The sequence below is a fragment of the Protopterus annectens genome, chromosome 1.part1 (genome assembly GCF_019279795.1).
Source record: "Protopterus annectens isolate FY-2018-M chromosome 1.part1, PAN1.0, whole genome shotgun sequence".
Classification (NCBI taxonomy): Eukaryota; Metazoa; Chordata; order Ceratodontiformes; family Protopteridae; genus Protopterus; species Protopterus annectens.
The window spans coordinates 130,483,330-130,505,001 of NC_056726.1; the positions used below are offsets into that span (position 1 = coordinate 130,483,330).

The 21,672-nt window shown below is 41.5% G+C and overlaps 1 protein-coding gene across 1 annotated transcript in view; it reads left to right on the forward strand.

Moving 5' to 3' along the window:
• SERINC1 (serine incorporator 1) overlaps positions 1–21,672 on the forward strand; it is a gene marked incomplete at its 5' end in the record, with an annotated part of 787,452 nt that overhangs the window by 325,578 nt on the left and 440,202 nt on the right. The window contains 1 exon segment of the mRNA XM_044073769.1: positions 19,569–19,738. Coding sequence (XP_043929704.1) covers positions 19,569–19,738 — 170 coding nt within the window.

Below are 21,672 nucleotides of genomic sequence, written 5' to 3' on the forward strand. Positions count from 1 at the left end.
CAAGATTTGGGGATTAAATGGGTAGTGGAGTTCATAAAATCAAAGGGAGCAACGCAAAATGAATGTAGAATTGTGGAGAAACTACTGGAATGTATACTTAAAAACAATTTTGTCTCTTTTGAAAAGAAGTTGTACATTCAAAAGTCTGGAGTGGCAATGGGGTCCCCAGTAGGAGGCAGTTTTTCAAATATAGTTTTAGCATATTGGGAAACAAAATATGTATTAAACCAAACTTGGAGTACTGACATTCATATGTATAAGAGGTTTCTGACTATATTTTCATTTTAATTAAGGGACAAGAAGAGGAAGCAATAAAGTTAGTTGAAAACTTACAGCCACCACCACCTTCCTAAAGTTTACCATGAAATTTGATGAAATGCAAGTAAACTATTTGGATGTTGAGTTAAACAAAACTACTAATGGCTATGTATCAAAAATACATAGAAAGGAAACGTTTTCAAATACCTACCTTCATTTCTCTAGTCAACATCCCCTTCACCAAAAGAAATCAGTGGTGAAGGGGCAACTTGTGAGGGCAGCTAAAATGACCACCTTGAATCAAGATTTTGAGGTGGAATGTAGTAATTTACATCAAATGTTCTCACATAGAGGCTATCCAAGTAGCTTCCTGGAAGGTATATTTAAAGAAGTTAAGAGAAAGAGGGAAAATGGAATTTACCAAGCAATTTTAACTAGGACATTCCAGATGGAGAGTGGTGGGAGTATTGGCAGTATTGAAATAGGGGATGTTCATACAGAACACCCTGAAACAATAGAAATGGAAATAGAAAATATAGGTAGGAAAGATAAAAATTACAATACAGCTTTTATCTTCACTTATTGCCCAGAAGCTAATCAAATTTGCTATACAGTTAGAAAATATTGGTCGAGTTTGTCACTAGACAAGGAACTGGCCAAAATCCTAAATGATGGACCGATCATAACATATAGACGTGGCAAAAACTTAAAACAATTGTTAGAGAGTAAAGAACAGACCACAAAAAGAAAGGGAGGCACTAAAAAGTGCAGCTCATGTAGTTACTGTAGGTATATAAGGACTACAGATAGGTTCAACATTGGTAAAGGCACATACACTATAAAAGGTAATTATAATTGCAATAGTAAAAGAGTAGTGTATTTGGCCCAATGTGAAGTATGCCCGTCATTTTATGTCGGGAAAACGGACAGACGACTCAGAGACCGGATATATGAGCATACCTATGCCATTAGAAAAAATAAAGAAGAAAATGCTCTGGCAAGACACTGTAATGCAAATATAGGACATACATTTAACTTTATGGTCATTGACCAAGTACAAACAAATTATATGGATTTGACACATGAAAATGTTTTGAAGTTGGTGCTTGAGAAAAAAGAATTAGAATGGCAGTTACGTTTGACATCTTGCAGAGACCCAGGATTGAACGAAGTCTGTTCAATCACATGCTTATTAAAATTAAAAAGTTTATTTAGATAGAGCAGCATTTGTTGTGAGAATACATGTAATTACTAACTAAAAGGTTTTAAAACTAGAAAATATATTTTATTATTACATAAAATAGAAAGTCAAGTACAGTTAAAAGGAGGTAGATTTCCCTATACATTATATAAATATAACAAATTTTAAACAACAACGTATCTCCATAAAAATAACAATAAAAATAAAAAAATAAAAATATAAAATTTTCCTAATATCCATACTGTTATGGACACATTAAATGGGAGGTAAGGTTTCGTGTCCACAGAGACTTTTATGTCCAGGCAGGAGATGTTAAAATTTTATAAGTTACACATCAGATTAAATACACAATTTATATATTTAATAATCATAAGTGTCTACACCAATATACACCATCTAAATAAGAAGATGGTGTGAGTTCAGTACATTATGGGTTCAGATCTACATACACGTACATAATATAAATATGTTTATAGAAATATTTCAGACACTATCAGTTATGAATAAAGTGAATTAAATTTAATTTTACACATTTCATGTATATACACAAAATTGGCAACATAGTAAACAAAATTAGTAGTCAAATATCATGTTTTTAAAAAAATGTTTTAAGTATGGTTTTAAAATAATGTTTTTAAACACCACTGTATGTTTAAAAAGTGTTATGACATCATTCATTGGGGTATTTAAACGTACACTGGCGCGAAAACCAGTGTTTGTCTGAGGAAGTTTGAACATTGATTCAAACGAAAAACGCTTTATGCGTTTCACGGAACTTGTGGTTGTTAAATAAAGTATTTACATTTTTATCAAGGAGAAGTCGTTTGTTGCATCTATTTTCGGCAGTCGGGAGACCCGAGTGAAAGTGAGGTACGGTACTCTTGAGTTGATTTGGTCCGTTTTCAACTCGGAGACGTGTGCCAGAAGACAACAGTGTTATTTGGGCTGAACTAAACTTTTGGGCAGTCCGGATATATCGGCAGGAGCAAGCTGTAGTATTTGGGCTGAAGAAGCTACCGTTTGTGGTTTGTGCTGTTACTTCCAATTTTGTGTTTTAAGAGTCGGGTTTGGTTCTACAGGTTAAAGACATTATCCTTGAAGCCCGCAGACCTTCAACAAGAAGGAACTATGCAGGAAAATGGAAAAGGTTTGTCATTTGGAGTGCTGAAAGAGGAAAAGACGTGTCGAATATAGATATTGCTAACATTCTGGAGTATTTGGCAGAGCTTCTACATACAGGCCTGTCCTATTCCTCCATCAAGATGCATGCATCAGCTATTTCAGCAGAATACAGCTTTGATCCACCGGTCTTTTCACATCCTCTACTCAGGCAGTTCCTCAGAGGGATCAAGAATGTAAAACCTCCTAGGAAACCACCATTGCCAGCTTGGGACTTGAACTTTGTGCTAGAAAAGTTGACACTCCCTTTTGAACCAGCAGCAACAGCAGACCTACAGCATCTATCATGGAAAACTGCTTTCCTACTGGCAATAACCTCAGCAAGGAGGGTTTCTGAACTTCAGGCCCTAATGGCAGTACAACCCTTCCTAATCTTCCACCAAGATAGAGTGTCCATGAGAACTAATCCTACATTTATGCCTAAGGTGGTATCCAGAGTGTCTTTAAACCAGGCAATCCACCTACCTACCTTCTTCCCAACCCACAAAACAGAGGGAAAGAATGCTGCATACCTTGGATGTACATAGACAGCTACGCTACTACCTGGACAGAACCAAAAGTAACAGAAAACTGACCAGCTTTTTGTAGCCTATGCAACAGGAAGAGAAGGAAAAGCAATTTCCAAACAGACAATCTCCAAATGGATAGGAAATTGCATACGATTCTGTTACTCCTTCCATGGAAAACCAATTCCACAGAACATAAGACCTCATTCTACAAGGGCAACAGCCACTACCACAGCCTTCTTACGAGGAGTGGCAACCATGGACATTATTGAGGCGGCTACTTGGACCTCCGTGCATACATTTGCCAAGCATTATAATTTACCTCTGTATTCCAGATCCCGAGCAGGGTTTGCCACTGCTGTACTGCAAGGGATCCTAACCACACCATAATTTCTTCTTCCTCCTCCCCTAGTTGGCTATGGTATTCTACCCAGTTGTTATGACTGCAGATGCATCCATGAAGGACATAGCACAGTTTTGTACCTACCATAAATGTAGATGTCCGAACTGGATAGCATCTGCAGTCAGGATTACCTCCTCCTTCCCTCTGTGGTACTCCTAGGGTATTTACCCCCTAATAGCTAGCTGGTGGGGGGAGTCTCTTATGGTGTATTTGTTTGTATATATGTACATACATGCTTATTTCTTGTGTTTGCCTTCTATCTTTTTGGAAACATTGGCATTTATCCAAAATTTAGCCTTCCAAGAGGGCAACTGGCATCTGGGGCAAGAAACACTGAGGAAAATGGCGTCGGCTGATGCCTTTATACCCGAAGACCAGCAGAGATGACGTCGGGTGAAGTGCGACATCAGCCGAAGCCGGGCCCAGACTTTGGAATCCGGCCGACCGAAGGGCTGCCTGACGACAGGACAACCCAGTTGTTATGACTGCAGATGCTATCCAGTTCGGACATCTACATTTATGGTAGGTACAAAACTGTACTTTTTCTACTATGGCGCCCAGTTTGCAGTCATCTGCAAACTTTGTCAGCCATAACCCTCCTGTGTTTGCTTGTACTTCGGAAAAGTAGATGCCAAACAAGAGTGGGCCCAGGACTGAGCCCTGTGGGACACCACTTGTGACAGGCTTTGAGTCTGACATGGCGCCAGCAACTCTGACCCTGTGGGTTCTGTCACTCCGCCAGTTTGCAACCCATCTTGTGATGTATGGGTTAACATTTAAGCTGATGAGTTTTTCAATGATACCCGAGTGGGGTATTGTATCGAAGGCCTTAGCCAGATCGAGGTAGGCTGTATGGACTGCCTTTCCCTCGTCAATGGCTTTGGTGACTGTTTCGAAGAAGTCAACCAAGTTTAAAAAGCATGATCTGCCTTTGACAAAGCCAAACTGGGTTGGATCCAAAGTCTGCAAATTCCCTATGTCTTTATTTATGAGGTCCATTATGATCCTCTCCATGGCTTTGCAGATAAGGCTTGTCAAGCTAATGGGCCGGTAATTTCCAGGGTCGGTGGAGGCACCGCCTTTGTGAAGTGGGACCACAGTTGCAGTGCGCCACTCCCTGGGTACGTATCCAGAGGTAAGACTTTGATTAAACAGCTGTCCTAGCTGTGGGTTTAATTCCTCATTGAGTTCGTGGAGCACACAGCCGGGACACCATCAGGTCCCATGGATGCTGTGTTTTTGCTTTGGAGAGAGCAGTTCTCACTTGGGCGCTGGAGATGTTTGGGGGCTGCAATCGTTTGGTATAGATATCTCTCCTTTTGGGGGGGAGGGGGGGGGGAGTTTGCACTGAACCTGTCAGCCAGTATGTTGGCAATGTCTGTAGGATCAGTAATCTTCACATCATTTTGAACTAGTTCTGAGCATATCTGGGAGTTTCCTCCTAGGTTTCTAACATAGCTAAAGAAGGCCTTATGATTGTCTTTTGAGTCTTTAGCTATTTTTCTCTCGAAATTTGCTTTGGATGATTTTATGAGAGCTCTTAGTTTTTTACTTATAGTGATCAAGTTTGTCTTACCTTTTAAGGATTTTGCTCTATCTTGTAGTAGCTTCCTCCTTTTATTGTAGAGTTTGTTTATGGCTGGGGTCCACCAGACTGGACGCTTGCCTTTGGTACTAAGAGTCTTTGTTTTGTTTGGGATTGCCTTATCCATGCAGTCCTGCAGGTGCTGGTAGAAGGTGTTTGTAAGTGATTCAGCGGCTTGAGTACTGTTTTCCGCCGCTCGGGGCCTTAAAGGAGACCACCCTAGTCTTTAGAGGTGTGAGGTGGGCTTTTGAGAAGTTCTTTACTGTGGTTTTTTTTTTTCCAGGGGGGGGGGGAATGAGGACCTCCAGCGAGATTAGTTTGTGATCTGATCTCACCAGTGAGGGGTATACTTCCGGTGTTGAACATTGTGCTCCCATGTTCGTGATGATGAGATCAAGTATGTTATCTCCTCTTGTGGGATGGTGACTAGTTGTTCCATGGCATTTGAGTTTATGAATTCCAGGAACTTTTGGGCTAGGGTGTTTGGGCTTGAGTAGTGTTCCCAGTCTATATTAGGGTAATTGAAGTCACCTAGTATGATGGTGTTTGGTGATACATTTATCCCCTCTAGTGTTTTCAGGAAGGCCATGTGAGGTTCCTGAGTTTGTGAGGGTGGCCTGTAACATGCTACAATTTGCAGAGCAGTCTTGCCTATGGTTAATTGCACCTGGATGGTCTCCGATGCATCGTGCGTTGCCACCAGTCTTGAGGTGTGGGTGTCCTTGATGAATATGGATACCCCCCCTCCTTTCTTGGTATTGTCCGGATTTTGGGGCCGGAACGCATGATATGATCACTGCACCCCAGGATAAAGCGTATCTCACCAAGGGAGTCCCAGTTGATGCTATGGTGGTGGCGGCGGCCACCAAGAAAGAAATGTCTGTAGCATCTTCCTCTGTTCATCCGCCTAACAAAGACTCTAGAACGATGGACAGGTACGGGAAGCGCATTTTTAGTCCAGCGACTTTTTCCATGCGATCGCTGAACTACCTCACCCATTTTACCCGTCTTCAGAGAGATCTCTTCAAAGAATTGGGAGATACTCTACAGGGTACCACAGATGCTGCTGTCTCAGACAAGGTGACAGCACAGCTCAATACCCTAAACTCTATCGTTAACTCATCCATGTGGCTCATTTCATATGCAGCCGAAGGATCGAGTAGGGCTGCAGCTTCAGCGATCGCTCTGAGGAGACGATCCTGGATGCGCCTATGCTCCTTTACGGAAGCCTTTAAGTCTTCCTTTACTAATGCCCCTTTTGATGGCTCCTCCTTGTTTGGGCCCAAAGTGAAGGAGACGCTCACTAGGTGTGAGCAAGAAGGAAAGACCCTGTCTGCCGTAGAGGTCCGTTTTTCTGCCCCTTCTAGACCATACTCCAAAGGGCAAAGAGGTGGAAAAATGTGGTTCCGGAAGACTCCGGGAGCTTTCCAATCCACACCTAATGAAACCCCCTCCAGAGGCAGAGGAGAGGGAAGGAATGGAAGACGCCGCCCAGGCGGCAGAGGGGGTCCGCAGAACCAGGGCGACAGGGATAGCGTCCCTGGTAAGCCCTTCCAGCCCTCCTGAGTGGAGGCCCGGCTGTCCTGCTCTGGAGGCAGTCGGGGTAGCTTGGCTTTATACCCAGAGGCCTGGTTAAATCTCACTTCAGATTCCTGGGTAAAAAGCATAATAACCAGAGGGTACAACATCCCTTTCTTAAACAATCTCCCCACCCAAAAAAGATTCCCAGATGTTCCACCCAATCTGAGGGATCAGGCAGCCATAGAAATTTAAAGGCTGTTAAGAAAAAGAGTCATCTAGCCAGTCCTGGCGGATCAAATAGGATCCAGAACTTACTCAAGGTTCTTTTTAGTTCCGAAGAAAGCAGGGGACTGGAGGCCAATACTGGACCTCAGCAAAGTCAATACCTTCGTGAAGAAGGAAAAATTCCGGATGGTCACGCTACAATCGATCCTTCCGTTTCTTCAAACGAACGATTGGATGTGCTCTATAGATCTCAAGGATGTGTACTACCACATAAAAATGGCCTGGCCATCCAGAGATCACCTGCGCTTCCCGCTGGGAGCCAGTCACTTTCAGTTTCGACTCTGCCCTTTGGCCTCACCTCAGCCCCCAGGGTGTTCACCAAGTGCATGATGGCAGTAGTGGCGTCCCACCTGAGACAACTAGGATTCCGGGTGTTTCCATACTTAGACGACTGGCTCCTTACCGCCACCACCAGGCATCACCTATTGCAAGCCAGGGACTAAACAATCGATCTCTGTTCCTGTTTAGGCATAACACTGAACTTCGAAAAATCTGCCTTGTCGCCCTCACAGCATACATCATTCATAGGAGTGGAATTGGACACTACCTTAACTGTGATCAGGCTTCCCCAAACAAGAGTTTCAGCCTTAAGGGAGCAGATTTCTACTCTTCTACAAAACAAAAGAGTCCCCGCTGCACAGGTCCTGAAAGTATTAGGCATGATGGCAGGTACCCTTATCGCGGTCCCCCTAGTGAGAATGCACATGAGGATCCTCCAGTGGCTACTCTTCGCACAGTGGTCTTACCAACGGCTACCATTGTCGCACAACATCCTGCTCACGGAGTCTTGCAAGCGGGATCTTCAGTGGTGGATGAACAGCCACGAGCTTACGATAGACCGCCTGTTCGTGCCCCCCCACCCCATAGCCACAGTGACCACGGACGCTTCCCTGATAGGGTGGGGGGTACTTTTCACGGGAGAACAGTTCAAGGTGAGTGGTCGAAAATAGAGTACAACCTGCACATCAATGTCCTGGAGTTGAGAGCAGTGTTCCTGGCGTTGCAACACTTTCATGACTACTTACCTCCGGGAACAGTTGCAATTCAGACAGACAACTTGTCAGTGGTATGGTACATAAACAAACGAGGAGGAACCGGGTCTTGCCCCTTATGCAGAGAGGCCCTGAGAATCTGGCAATGGGCTGTGTCCACCGGATGCTTTCTCATAGCAACGCACATCCCGGGGACATCCAACGTAATAGCGGACAGGTTGAGCAGAGCCATCCTGTTAACCTCACGCGTGGTCCCTCAAAAATCAAGTAGTGGAAAGGATTTTCCGCAGATGGGGCCAGCCTTGCTGTGACGTTTTTGCATCCCCCCTGAATGCCAAATGCAGAAGCTATTTTGCCCTACTTCCCCCTCTGGGAGCCGCCCACAGGGACGCACTTGTGCACGATTGGCCCCCGGGTCTCCTATATGCTTTTCCTCCTGTTCCACTAATCTCGAAATTTCTGCAGAAAGCCAAAGGTCTGGAAAGGACTATCATCTTGATAGCACCATTCTGGCCTCGACAAATCTGGTTCCCCTTTCTTCAAGCTTACCAAATAGAGGAAGCTTGGACTCTGGACCCAGTGCCAGACCTTCTGATCCACTCGTCAGGAGTTCTTAACCCCTCTCTTTCGTCCCTCAAATTGACAGCATGGCTGCTCCACTTCCCAGCTTAGCCAGGTCAGATCTCTTGTCTCCAGCAGTACAACATATTTTGATCTCTTCCCACAAAGCCTCCACTAGAAAATTATACAAGAGCAAATGGAAACATTTCATATGTTTGGCTTCCAAACAAGGTATTGATCCCTTGGTTGCTCCTATTCATAAGGTTCTAGATTTTCTATCTACTCTTTTTCATCAAGGGGCTTCAACATCCACCATAAGGGCACAGCTGGTTGCCATATCTAATTTTTTTGTGGGTGAAGGGGGCTCTACAATTACGTCTCATAGACTTTGTAGAGCTTTCATGAAGGGAACTTATCCGTTTTTTCCTTGGAACTTAAATCTAATGCTATCTCAGCTCATGTTATCACCCTTTGAACCAGCCTCGTCATGCCCACTTAAATATCTTTCCTGGAAAACCCTGTTTCTTGTTGCAATCACTTCAGCTCGCAGAGTCTCAGAGCTGCAAGCACTGTCAATTAGACCCCCATATCTAATCTTTCACCCAGACAGGGTCTCCTTACGTACTAATCCGTCCTTTTTACCAAAAGTCTGCTCAGAATCTAATCTTAATCAGTCCATAGAACGTCCTACCTTTTTCAGGCACCATACCAATAAATTGGAATACATGTTACACAAATTGGACGTGCACAGACAGCTGAGATTTTACCTGGACAGGGCAAAAGAATTCGGTAATCGGATCAACGTTTTGTTTCGCATGCGGATAGTAAGAAAGGACTTGCAGTATCAAAAATCACATTATCCAAATGGCTTTCGGACTGCATAAATTTTTATTCATCTTCCAATCAGTCTATTCCGCTCAAAGCTAAAGCTCATTCTGCTAGAACTGTTTCTACTTCCCTAGCCCATGCTGCTCGTTTACCGATAGATACCATTTGTGCAGCGGCTACCTGGGCTAAACCTCATACCTTTATCACTCATTACAAAGTGGACAGGGCCTCCAGGGACAGGGCTTCCTTTGGTTCCACTGTTCTCAGGAATGTTCTCCCGTGAGCCACCTGGGGTTTAGGGTGCTAGGGACGCTACTCGTGTGTAAGAACAAATGGCGAGATCGAACAACTTCACATAAAGAAGTTATGTTCTTACCATAACGTTCCATGTGAGTTGTTCATCTCGCCTTTGTTCTTACATTCCCGCCCTCCTTCCCCCTCCGTATTCTGGAAGAACAGGTATGACTGGTGGCTGGTTGTCTTTCTCATGGTCCCCTTAGACTGACTGTCTCTAGGTAATATACGTGTATATGTGTATGAATACGTATGCATGTGTAAGAGAATGTCTTCTGTTGTCTGGTTTTCATAGCAAACTAGATCTGAGGGTTAGCAGGAGAGGATCATGGGATAGAGACTGTGCCTCGAGCTTCTCTTAGACGCAGAGCTTGGAATGTGGCCGACTCGAAGCCGAGGGATCGGCTCCGAACCCGTGTGTAACAACAAAGGCGAGATGAACAACTCACATGGAACTTTATGGTAAGAACATAACTTCTTTTTATTTACGAGAGTTGCTAAGAAAGCTGTTTCCAGTAATAGCTACTTGCATTATGATAGCATGCACCCTACCTTTCAAAAGCATTACGTAGTAAGAGGTCAGATGGTGAGGATTGGTAGACTAGCTACAAATGATTCTGATTTTGAAAAAGAAATGGTCATTCTAAAAGGAATGCTTAAAGAAAGGGGATACCCTTTAAGCTTCATTGAGGAGATGGCCAGTGACATAAAAAGGACGAAAACCCCAGTATAAACCATTGACTGATAGAGAAAGAAGATGCTAAACCCTCTCTGATGGGTGGTGTTGATGCAAAGAAGCATACTTTAGGTTTAACTTGTACGCTTGACACTTGAAGTGATTTATAAATAAAAGGAACATGTTCATCTAATATATGCATTCAGTGCAAATTTGTGGCAAATTGTCCTACTTTCCCCCATTTGAATATGGGAAAAAGTTGTGTTGCACCAAAATATTGCAATTGTAGTACTCTTAATATAATTTATGTTGCTGAGTGTTTTGTCATGCCAGGCATTTTATATGAGCAGGACTGTTAGGAAATTGAGTTGAAGATTATATGAACAATACCATGCATGGTAACAATGGTTTGCATGGACATATTTTAAAAATGCATACATTTTAAAGTTTATTGTTTTTTGTTAGATGCTATATAATTTAAACACCAAAAACAGTGAGATCCTGCACCAAGGTCACTCTGCCAGTAAAACACCAAGTAAATCCAATAAAAATGGCAGGAGACTCCATGACAAAAGCAAAAGAGGCAAAATTTACTGAAACAAAAAAAGTTTCGTCTGATAAAGGGCATATTTGCCTGAAAGCGCTCACTGTGCACGTATTTTAAATACATTTTGTTTCAGTACATTTTGCCTCTTTTGCTTTTGTCGTGGAGTCTCCTGCCATTTTTCTTGGATTTACATGCTATATAATTTGAAATTGGGGGTAGGAATGCTAAGAGAACATGTTGGACACCAAGGAATATGAGTGACAAGATTAAATGCCCAAATTCTGCAGGCTTAAATGACAATATTCATTTTAAATTTATTTTAAATAAACAGAGGTTTAAGATAAAGTACAAGAGCTGATTTTAAAGACTGGACATGATTGCATGTTTCCTGTGGATTAAGATCCAGTGAAAAAAATGATTTTACAGAAGGAACTTGATTGCATGTATTTTAGATTGTCACAATTTATTTGCTGTATTATGACCTGAGTTTTATCTTGTAGTCATAGTCTGAAGAATTCTGAATGAACAGGTGAAAGCGCTCTGTGTAATAAAGATTCTCTTTTTAGGCATAAACCAAACTCTCTTCCACTGCAGTATTTTGGTGAATTTTGTTTAGAGGGGGAGACACAATCTTATTGTTTGTTTTAAGACCTAATGTATCACCAGACGTTTTTGATCACTTGAGTGATTTCTGCAGGTCTGTTAACTATAATGTGCAGGTGTTCTTCTTCTTTCACTGTTGCAGTCATCACATTTGGCTTATCTGCTTGCAGCAGTCGGCCTGATTATCAAAGTCTTGGGTCCAGCGTCGGTTGCTGTCTCATCTGCTGTGACGTCAGGTAGTCAGGGGGTATAAAACATGCAACCAACGGCATTACATCAGTCTTTCTTGCTGTGCAGTGCCAGAAGCAGTAGCAGTTCACAAGTGCCTGTCGGCCGACTCCTGAAATTCTCATTTTCGAGTTTCAGAACCAAAGTCTTCAACTAAAGCTAAGTACCCCGTTGGGGAAACTTTTTTTCTTGCTCTAAACCGATGTCAGTAAAAGTCAATAATTGTATTTCTTGTGGAAAACAAATACCTCATAAAGATTTTCATTCGTACTGGATTCCTTGCCTAGGCCCTGACCACAACGTACCTCGCTGTCGATTTTGTGCCTTATTTAAGCAAAGAACTATTCGTCGTCGGTATATTTACACTTCTAAATATTTTGGTACTCTGTTCAATTATCCAGATATGTCTTTGGTTAGCCATCTGACTACCGAAATTCCGAAAAAACGCAAAGATAAAGACAAAGACAGGCCACCTAGGTCCAATGCTGCCGACGACGCTTCTCCTAAGCCAGTCGCCAGTACTCATTGAGGCGCTTTTGCAGCCCCTGATACCCGCTACTTCAGATTCGCAGGCCTCTACTGAGACCCATTTGGAGTCTAGTATGCCGCGAGATGCTTCAACTGTGGAACCTGCCAGGTGTCTCTGCCTTGAATGGGTCTGGAGTCGTTGTGCAGGCACTGGCTTCTGAGGGTGTTTTCAGGCCTACTGACATGCTTTTTAAACCAACGCTATCTTCTTCTTCAAGGCCTAAAACTCAAACTATGCCTAGAAAACCGACGCCAAGATCACATGGTCAGGCCTCTATGCCTAAAAAACAAATGATAAGAATAGCTGAAGACCTTACTACTTTAATCAGGGGAAGACAACCTTCCCCCTCTAAGAGACCTAGGACTGAATTTGCTTATGATACTTCTGACCAGGATTCTGAAATTTGTTTCTTCTGATGACTAGGATTTACCCTTATCTACCTATGAGGGTTCTGATGCAGAGGAATCTATCCCCTCTGCTTCCCCCCCAGAGGATTTCTCTCTTGGTGAAACCCTGCATACTCTTAGGGAGTACTTCCCGTGGGAAAGCCAGGACTTTTCTGATTCTAAAAGAGGCTTAGGGATTTCCTACTCCTGCCTCAGCACAGGCCTTTAGCTATCCCTCTTGTACTAGACATTGTTGATGATGCCTTTTCAGAATCTAGATTGGCCCCTGACTCTTTACTTCCTGCTCCCAGAAAACCTGATAGATATTACAGGGTTCCCAGCTCTCATAAGTTCCTTTTAAAAAATCCTACTGCCGATCCTGAGACCATTTCACAGGGACCCAAGGGCATTAAGGCTACTACTGCCAAAAATCATACCCTCTGATAGAGACTCCAGGGCGCTGGATAGATGGGGTAAGAAAGTATACACTTCTAAAAACAAGTAATCTCCGTGGTATCCCCGAAGTCTCAAAACCCACTAAAGTGTAGTGGGTCCAAAAACAAAACCGTGTAAGAAACTTCTCTGTGTGGAAGGTTTTTCAGTCCATATATTTCTAGTTAATCACTGTATATTAATCAAATCAGACAATAGTAGTAGAAGTAGCGAACTTAAACTCTGCTTAAGTCAAAACAAAAAGTAATAGAAAATATATAGTTGTACAGCATTACTAAGTATTCGAAAGTAATCCAAGCAAGGCAGCCAGTCAGTTTCCAGTCGGAAATCCTTTAAGTACACAGACAAGCAATCCAAGTAAAACAAAAATAGAGCAATTTCCTCACAAGCTTTCTAAATATATATATGTATATACTTTTTATCAGACATGGGAGTGGTTTATTGTGCTGTAAAACAAAGTGTTATTGGTACACATGTTAAATTCACATCCCTTCCCCCATCAGTGTGACATTCATGCTGGTCCTGCCCTACTTAGTAGCTGTCATAATAATATACAACCCTTATGTACTGTAAATAAAATTTATAATGATGTGGTAGCTGTTATTTAACCAAATTATTAAGTAGATTATTAAGTCTGTGATTTTATCCAAGACAATATACTATATGGTTGGAAATATGTCAACCTTAGTTCATTTGGCAATCAAAAAATATATATAAATATATGCATATACATATTACATGTAAAAATCAATTTCTATTTTCATAACCTATTGTTAACAAAGATCGCTTTCGTCCTTCTAGACTTCTTCAGGTCTGTGTACAAGAACCCTAAAAACCTATATAATTTTATAATTAGTATTGTTATTACACATCATTTTGAATAAAGTGGAAAAAAGAACCAGAAAAAAAAATAAATAAAAATAAGAAAAATGTATTTATGATGATGGAAACAAAATATACACTTAAATCTCAACTGACTTAAAATGGTATTTAAAACCAATTTGTAGAATAAAATAAAATACAATTAGTCATGTAAACGATGTGGCAATTTTCTAAGTTCCAGTGCACTTTTAATTGAACAGTAGTAGTTTAGTCCAGGCTTCCTAAAAGAGTTCAGCTTTAATTGCCACATGAGTTCACGTTTCTCCATAATATTCAGGATGTCTCCAAGATCACACATGTCTATGCAATCCAGGATCTTGCCCTGGGCAAATGGGAGGAGGACTTTGTGTTAAACAACACAGATTTACATGCAGCATATCACGTGCTATTTACGTTTTATTGATTATGTCTTTATTGTGTGAGAAGGTGACACCTTGCAGCTTGGAGATTTTATCACTTACCTCAATCAAACAACCCCCTTCCTGGAGTTTACCTCTTCCCATAGCCGTACTTCAACCACTTTCTTAGATATGCAGATTTCCAAGGACACCAACAATAACAGAATCACCGCTGATCTATTCAGCAAACCAACGAGGGATAACTTATTACTCCACAGTAAAAGTATACATCCTACAAAAACCAAGTATAATGTAGTGAAGTCCCAAGGCTGTAGATTAGCTCGAATTACCACAGAGATGGAACCATTTTTGAGAAACCTGAACAACTACTGAAAAGGACTGAAGCACCTTCACTCAACCTCCTCAGTAGAAAAATGTTAAGCAATTCCACAGAGAATAACAAATGCAAAAATAGCTGCATCCTGACATACACTTTGGATTATCACAGTATCAAAAATATTATTGAATAAAACTGGGACATTGTCACAGGAAACACTTTTCTGATTAACATCTTAGGTGAAGCCCCATCATTTGTTTATAGGAAGGCCAGGAACATTAGAAGTTTTGTTGAATTTAAGCCTAGACCATGTGAGAAACACAACAGACGCCTCTGACTACGCCTGGGGGCGCACATGACAGATCGGTGCATTCAGGGCAAATGGTCCCAAAAAGAAAAGCGCCTACACATCAATCAAAAGGAAATGCTAGCAGTAATAAATGCTATTATGGCTTTCAAAGACCTACTGCATCCAGGCCAGCTATTGATAAGGACAGACAACACCACAGTGATGTGGTACATAAACAAACAGGGAGGAACCCACTCATATCCCCTGTGCAGGCTAGCCATGTCTCTTTGGAACATGGCTCTGGAATTACAAATCCAACTTCAAGCACAGTTCCTGCCAGGCAAGGAAAACACGCTGGCAGACAACCTAAGCTGAAATATGACAGATCCACACGAATGGAAGTTACATCCTCAAGTTTTTACAAAGATAATTCAAGCATGGGGAAGGCCAGACATAGATCTCTTTGCTACCCACAGAAATTACCAATTGACAAAATTCTGCTCAAGGACCTTTCATCCACAGGCCTGGAAAGTGGACGCACTCTCTTTCAGTTGGACAACAATGACAGTTTATGCCTTTCCACCTCTTCCTCTGCTGCCCAAAGTTCTATTGAAAGCCAGAGCAGACAGACCAAAGATGATTCTCATTGCTCCAGACTGGCGAAGACAACACTGGTACCCACTCCTGAGGAGCCTGACGCATTCCCCACTATGGATCCTGCCTCTAATGCCTCTTCTATTGACTCAGCACAACTTCAAAACTCTTCACAGTCAGCTGAAAACACTCAATCTAGCCGCATGGAGGATTCCTTAAATTCACAACAGACCCTACTCTCCAAGGAGGTGCAGGATGTCATTTTGGAGGCCAGAAGGCCTTCTACTAGAAAAGCCTACTCCGCAAAATGGAAACGGTTTTGTGCCTGGAATCAGAAAAAGGGCCAGAATCCTGGAATACTGAATTTACCTCAAATATTACAGTACCTAGCTGAGATGCTAAGCAGTGGACTTTCATTCTCTTCCATCAAAATCCATGCCTCAGCCATTTCTGCTCAATACAACACTGATCCTCCTTTATTCTCTCACCCTCTCTTAAGACAGTTCCTCAGAGGGCTAAGAATATAAAACCCCAAGGAAGCAACCAGTACCTGCTTGGGACCTCAATTTAATTCTAGAAAAACTGACCCTGCCTCCATTTGAGCCAGCTGCTTCAACAGAACTGCAATATGTGTCATGGAAAACAGCCTTCCTTCTGGCTATCACCTCAGCACGCAGGGTTTCGGAACTACAAGCCCTCATGGCTGTGCAGCCTTTCATCATATTCCATCAGGACAGAGTTTCCTTACGAACCAACCCTTCCTTTATGCCAAAGGTAGTATCCAGGGTAGCCTTGAATCAGGCCATCCACTTACCTACCTTTTACCCTAATCCTCAAAACAAAGGGGAGAGACTACTACATTCCTTCAGGCTATCCACTTACCTACCTTTTACCCTAATCCACAAAACAAAGGGGAGAGACGACTACATTCCTTGGACATTCACAGACAGCTCCGTTATTATTTGGACAGAACAAAGCCTTTCAGAAAATCAGAGCAACTCTTTGTGTCCTATGCTACAGGTGCTCAAGGGAAGCCTATTTCCAAACAGACAATCTCAAAATGGATAGCCCACTGCATACACTTTTGTTATTCTTTTCATGGTAAAACTGTACCTACAGGCATCAGATCTCACTCCACAAGGGCCACAGCTACCTCTGCAGCTTTCCTCAGGGGGGTTCCTACGAAAGATAGTTTGGAAGCAGCCACTTGGAGTTCTGTACATACTTTCTCCAAGCACTATCACCTACCATTATACTCCAAATCTAGAGCGGGCTTTGCCACTGCAGTCTTGCAGGGCATCCTGGCTCCTCCTAGTTCCACTTAGTGCCTACCACCCCTTTTTTAGCTTTGGGATTCTACCCATCTGTTATGACTGCAGCTGTATGCACGATGAACATAGTACAGTTTTGTACCTACCATAAATGTAGATGTTCGAGTGCTAATACAGCTGCAGTCCAGGTTTCCCTCCCTCCTTCCCCTCTTGGGACAGGCCTATTGGCTAACACCTCCTCGTACAACCTGATTGGGGTATTCTTTTATGGTGTATTTGCTTGCAACTACTGTTTTTTGATTATATTGCATTGCATTATTACATAGATTTATGTTTTGCCTTCCTTCTGGGGGCACCTGACATCTGGGGCAAGAAAAACTGAAGAAAATGGCGTCGGCTGGTTCTTTGATACCCCTGTCGTACTGACGTCAGGGAAGAAGCGACGACATCTGATGCCGGACCTAGACTTTGGAATTCGGCCAACCGAGGACCCGCCTGACGGCAGGATAACCCATCTGTTATGACTGCAGCTGTATTAGCACTCGAACATCTACATTTATGGTTGGTACAAAACTGTACCTTCTCCCATTCGATTCTCAGCTGGAGCGCCTTCTGTGTGGAGTCTGCCTGTCGTCCCCGCAGTTGAGTGGCGTTCGAAAGACGTGTGAATGGACATGCCTTCGTTGAAGGTTGGGCGTCCAGCTGGCACCTCAGTACCATAAAAAAAAAATCTACTGCCAAATTATTAGTGGACCGGAGTTCCGCTGTGGCAACCCCTAACTGGTAAAAGCCGAAAGAAGAACTAGTGTGGATATATTTAATGCATTTTTTTTCTGAATTAATTATGTATTTTTAGAAATGTTTTAATTTATATTATATATTTTTTTAACTTGCTCTTGTATGTTGCTGTTTTCTATACACTTTGAGTATGACTGAATGGAATGTATTTACTTGTTGTTTCCTAGTCTATTAGAGTTTTCTTTTTAGGACTGTCTGTTTAAAACATTTAATTGATTGTAATGTGTTTTTTTTAAATTGACTAATTGATTCAATTTGTTGGGTATGCAAGGTTAATGTTGTATGGTTTACTTTGAAGAAGTTTGGTGATGATCACCAGACAGAAGTGCTTACTTGTGATGAATAAAGATTTGTTTTTGTGTTACTTTCCTGGTTTCCAGCCTTCAGTGTGGCTTTTTGGACTGATTCATTTGTTGTAGATAGTTCAGACTAGCTTCCCCAGTCCATGAAATTATCTTGGCCTCACAGAGGGCTTCGACCAAGAAAGTGTACTGAAGCAAATGGTAAACATTTTCTATTTGAGCCTCCAGCCAGAATATCAACTTCTTTTGAGCATCAGCTTCTGGCATACTTCTTTCTAACAACTCTTCTTTAAAGGAGGAGCTAGTTTTTCTACAATTAAGCTTCAATTGGCAGCAATTTGTAATTTCCATTCTGGTAACGAATCCTTTTTCTCTGACTTCGTCCAGATTGTGTAGAGCCTTCAAGAAGGGCATCTCTCCTCAAAACCCCAATAAAAGACCCTTCTCCTCCTTGTGACCTTACTGTGATCCTTCAGGGATCAACTCAAACCCTTTGAACTGGCAGACAAATGCGATATGACGTTTCTTTCTTGGCAAACAATCTTAGTAGCTGTCACTTAAGCAAAAAGAATTTCTGAGCTCCAGGCCCTATTGGCTAAGCCTCCTTTCATTATTTTTCATAAGGACAAGGTGTCTCTATGGACCAACCCTTCCTTTCTTCCTAAAGTGGTGACAAAGTAACATTAGCCAGTCTATACAATTACCAGTCTTTCCAAAATTTACGAGTAAGGGAGAATACATGCTTCATCTCATTGATATGAACAGACAATTACATTTTTATCTTCACAGGACAAAGCAGTTCAGGAAGTCTGATCGGCTGTTTGTATCCATTTTCCCCTAACTGCTTGGGTCAGGCAGTATCAAAAATTACATTAGCCAAATGGATTACTGATTGCATTTCTTTGGTTTATTCTCAAAAGGTCTAGATTTGCTATGACCCCTCTAGAGCTCACTCCACTCAGTCTATTGCTACTTCATCTGCTTTTTGGTCAAGGACTTCCATTGATGGTATTTGTGGTGCAGCCACTTGGTCAAAGACTCATGCTTTTGTTACTCATTACAAATTAGACATTGTCTCCAGAAGCGGAGCTTCTTTGGTTCAGCAGTGGTGCTCCGGGATGAGGGCCTCCCGAGGGCTACCTAGCTGGGGATTCTGTCCCATTGGTAAGGAAGAATGAAAAGGACAACATCAGATTTGTAAGTTATGTACTTACAGTAGCTTGGCATCTGTGTTGTCCATTTTCATTCTTCTTCACCTTCCCTTTCATCCATACCCCATCCTTATCACTCCTAGAAGTATGTGTTAGACTGTATTGGAACCATTCAGTTACAGGTTTGATCTTTGCCTTCTCTTATGTCTGTATCTATCTCAATAAAGTGGGATATTAGGCAGCAAACTTGATCTGTGGTTTTGGGGATAGAATAGAGCATTATCAGTAGAGGAGCTGGATCCGAAGTCTTGTGTATGCAGCCGAGTTGGATTAAAGGATTGGATCCAAACCCATTGGTGAGAAAGAATGAAAATGGACAACACAGATGCCAAGTTATGGTAAGTACATAACTTGTAAATTTCTTGAGCATCATTCTTTGTTCACTTCTTTATATTTTTGTTCAGTGATTTTAGAATCGACATTATTCCTGACAAAAAGTGTTGCATATGTACTTCAGCAGGCTGTGTCAGTACAGTCTTCATATAAAGTTTTTTTTGTTTTGTTTTAACAGCTCTTCTCACTGCCACAGGACTGAACTATGTCTTATCTCTGGTTGCCATAGTTATGTTTTACATCTACTACACACACTCTGAAGGCTGCTCTGAAAACAAGGCCTTCATTAGCATCAACATGTTGCTGTGCATTGGAGCCTCTATCCTTTCCATTTTGCCTAAGATCCAGGTATGGAAGAGTGTTTTTGCTTGACTAAACTCAGCACCTTTTTAATTGCTTGAACTTGTCTAAAAATATTAAGTGAAATTTTGACCATTCTTAAGTTTTAAATTCATTGGTGTATTTAGCATGTAGGTTAACGTGCTGAAAAAAATGACACTAGGCATGTTGAATATAAAAGAAACATAAATTGAAGAACTTGGGATCTGACGTAGAGGTCTGTCTGCGTCAATTGCAGGACTGATACCATTAGATGTTGGACAGCACAGCACCCGAAACTTTTCTAGGCTGCAAATTTCCTCCCTTTTGTGTTATGCTGTGTGATCAAGCCTTCCTGTCCAGATCTCATTTACTTTAAATTTCTTCCGATTTCCCAAGTTTGTCCAGTCTTGCTTATTTTGCCGGGTACTACTTATGATTGATAAGTCAAATAATTCCATTTTTTATGGATTTATTTTTACACTTTGTCTCATACATACCTTTCCGTAGGCCTAAAGGTATTTTTGCACCTCACCCCTTTCTTTGACCGTACTTTTCTTACTGCACTGTAAAGTTATTCCTTTCATTGTTTCTGAATGCTGCTTATTGCTGTACTTGTTCTGATTACAATTGTTTTCTGGTCAGCACTGTACTGTTATGTTATTGTGGTTACCAAGGTGTTTAAGAAATGTAGCCGCAAGATAACATCCAAAGACCACACAATAATTTGCAAGCGAAATACTTTGATACGGTTAATGAGATTTATGAAGATTTAAGGGTCGGGGGAGTTAGCGTAATGGTTAAGGTGTTTACCTCTCAAACACAAAGTATAGAGTTTGATTCTCACCTTTGAGAAACTGGTTAGGCTTAAAAGCTGACAAGGGCAGCTAGTTTAGTACTTACCTATGAGCTTATGAAACCATAACATCGTAAGATAGATACAAGATAATTTAAAAGCTTTTTGTAAATAGAAAAAGGGTTTGTAGTCACCATTGATGGAGCTTTGACCTTTAAAGTGTCTTTGGAATAGACTCCTTCAACCTCATCGGCAAGAGTAGTGATTATTTAGAGACAATACCAAATATAAAAAGAAACAAAAACGTTAAGAAGGATAAGCACAGACAAACTCCATCAGGTTAGCAACTTGTGTAAATTGGATGATGTGCATTCTGCTTAGTCTGGTGAAGGAGTTTCTAAATTACTTGCTGAATTGTCACCATTTAAGCTGGTTAATGGTTAAGCCGTTTGCCTTACAGACATAGGGTACAGCATTTGATTCTCACTTCGAATGGGAAAGTTGGCTAGGCTTGAAGTGGCCCATAGTGGTAGCTAGCGTAGAACTTGACAATGAATTTAATTCAAATGCTGCATGTTGGGGTTTGGCATAATGGATAATGTGTTTGCCGTTCAGATGCAAGGTACGAAATTTTTAATTTTTAAGTGAGATAATTGGCTAAGCTTAAACTGGCCCTCAAAGGCAGCCTAGTACTAAAACATATGAACTATAACTCCTCTCAGTGATAATTCCCTCATTATATGGGCTCAAGACCAGTGTCATCACAGTCCAGGTCCATTTTTGTATCCCCATCACAGTGATAGGCTTATGATAATTTTTAATGAAATACAGTATTACGAAGGACGACATACAGCAGAGCGAATTAAAACCAGTTTTTAGTAATGGTTAGCACTTTTGCACCTGTGTAGTGTGCTTCTTCAGACCAAATAAAGTTAAAGTACAATAAATTTTAATAGAAAACATTCAAATATTCTAGACACTTTGATAAAAGCCTTAGAATCCTAGAAAATCATCCAGTCAGACGCTCGGTAGATGGGGGTGTGTAAATCATATGATAATAAAAATGTATGAAAGAACAGTAAAAACAATGTAGAAGCAGCATAGGTTTTCTTATACAAATGCCAAAGACAATAATGAAACGACATTAAATCAAATGCTACAAGAGCTT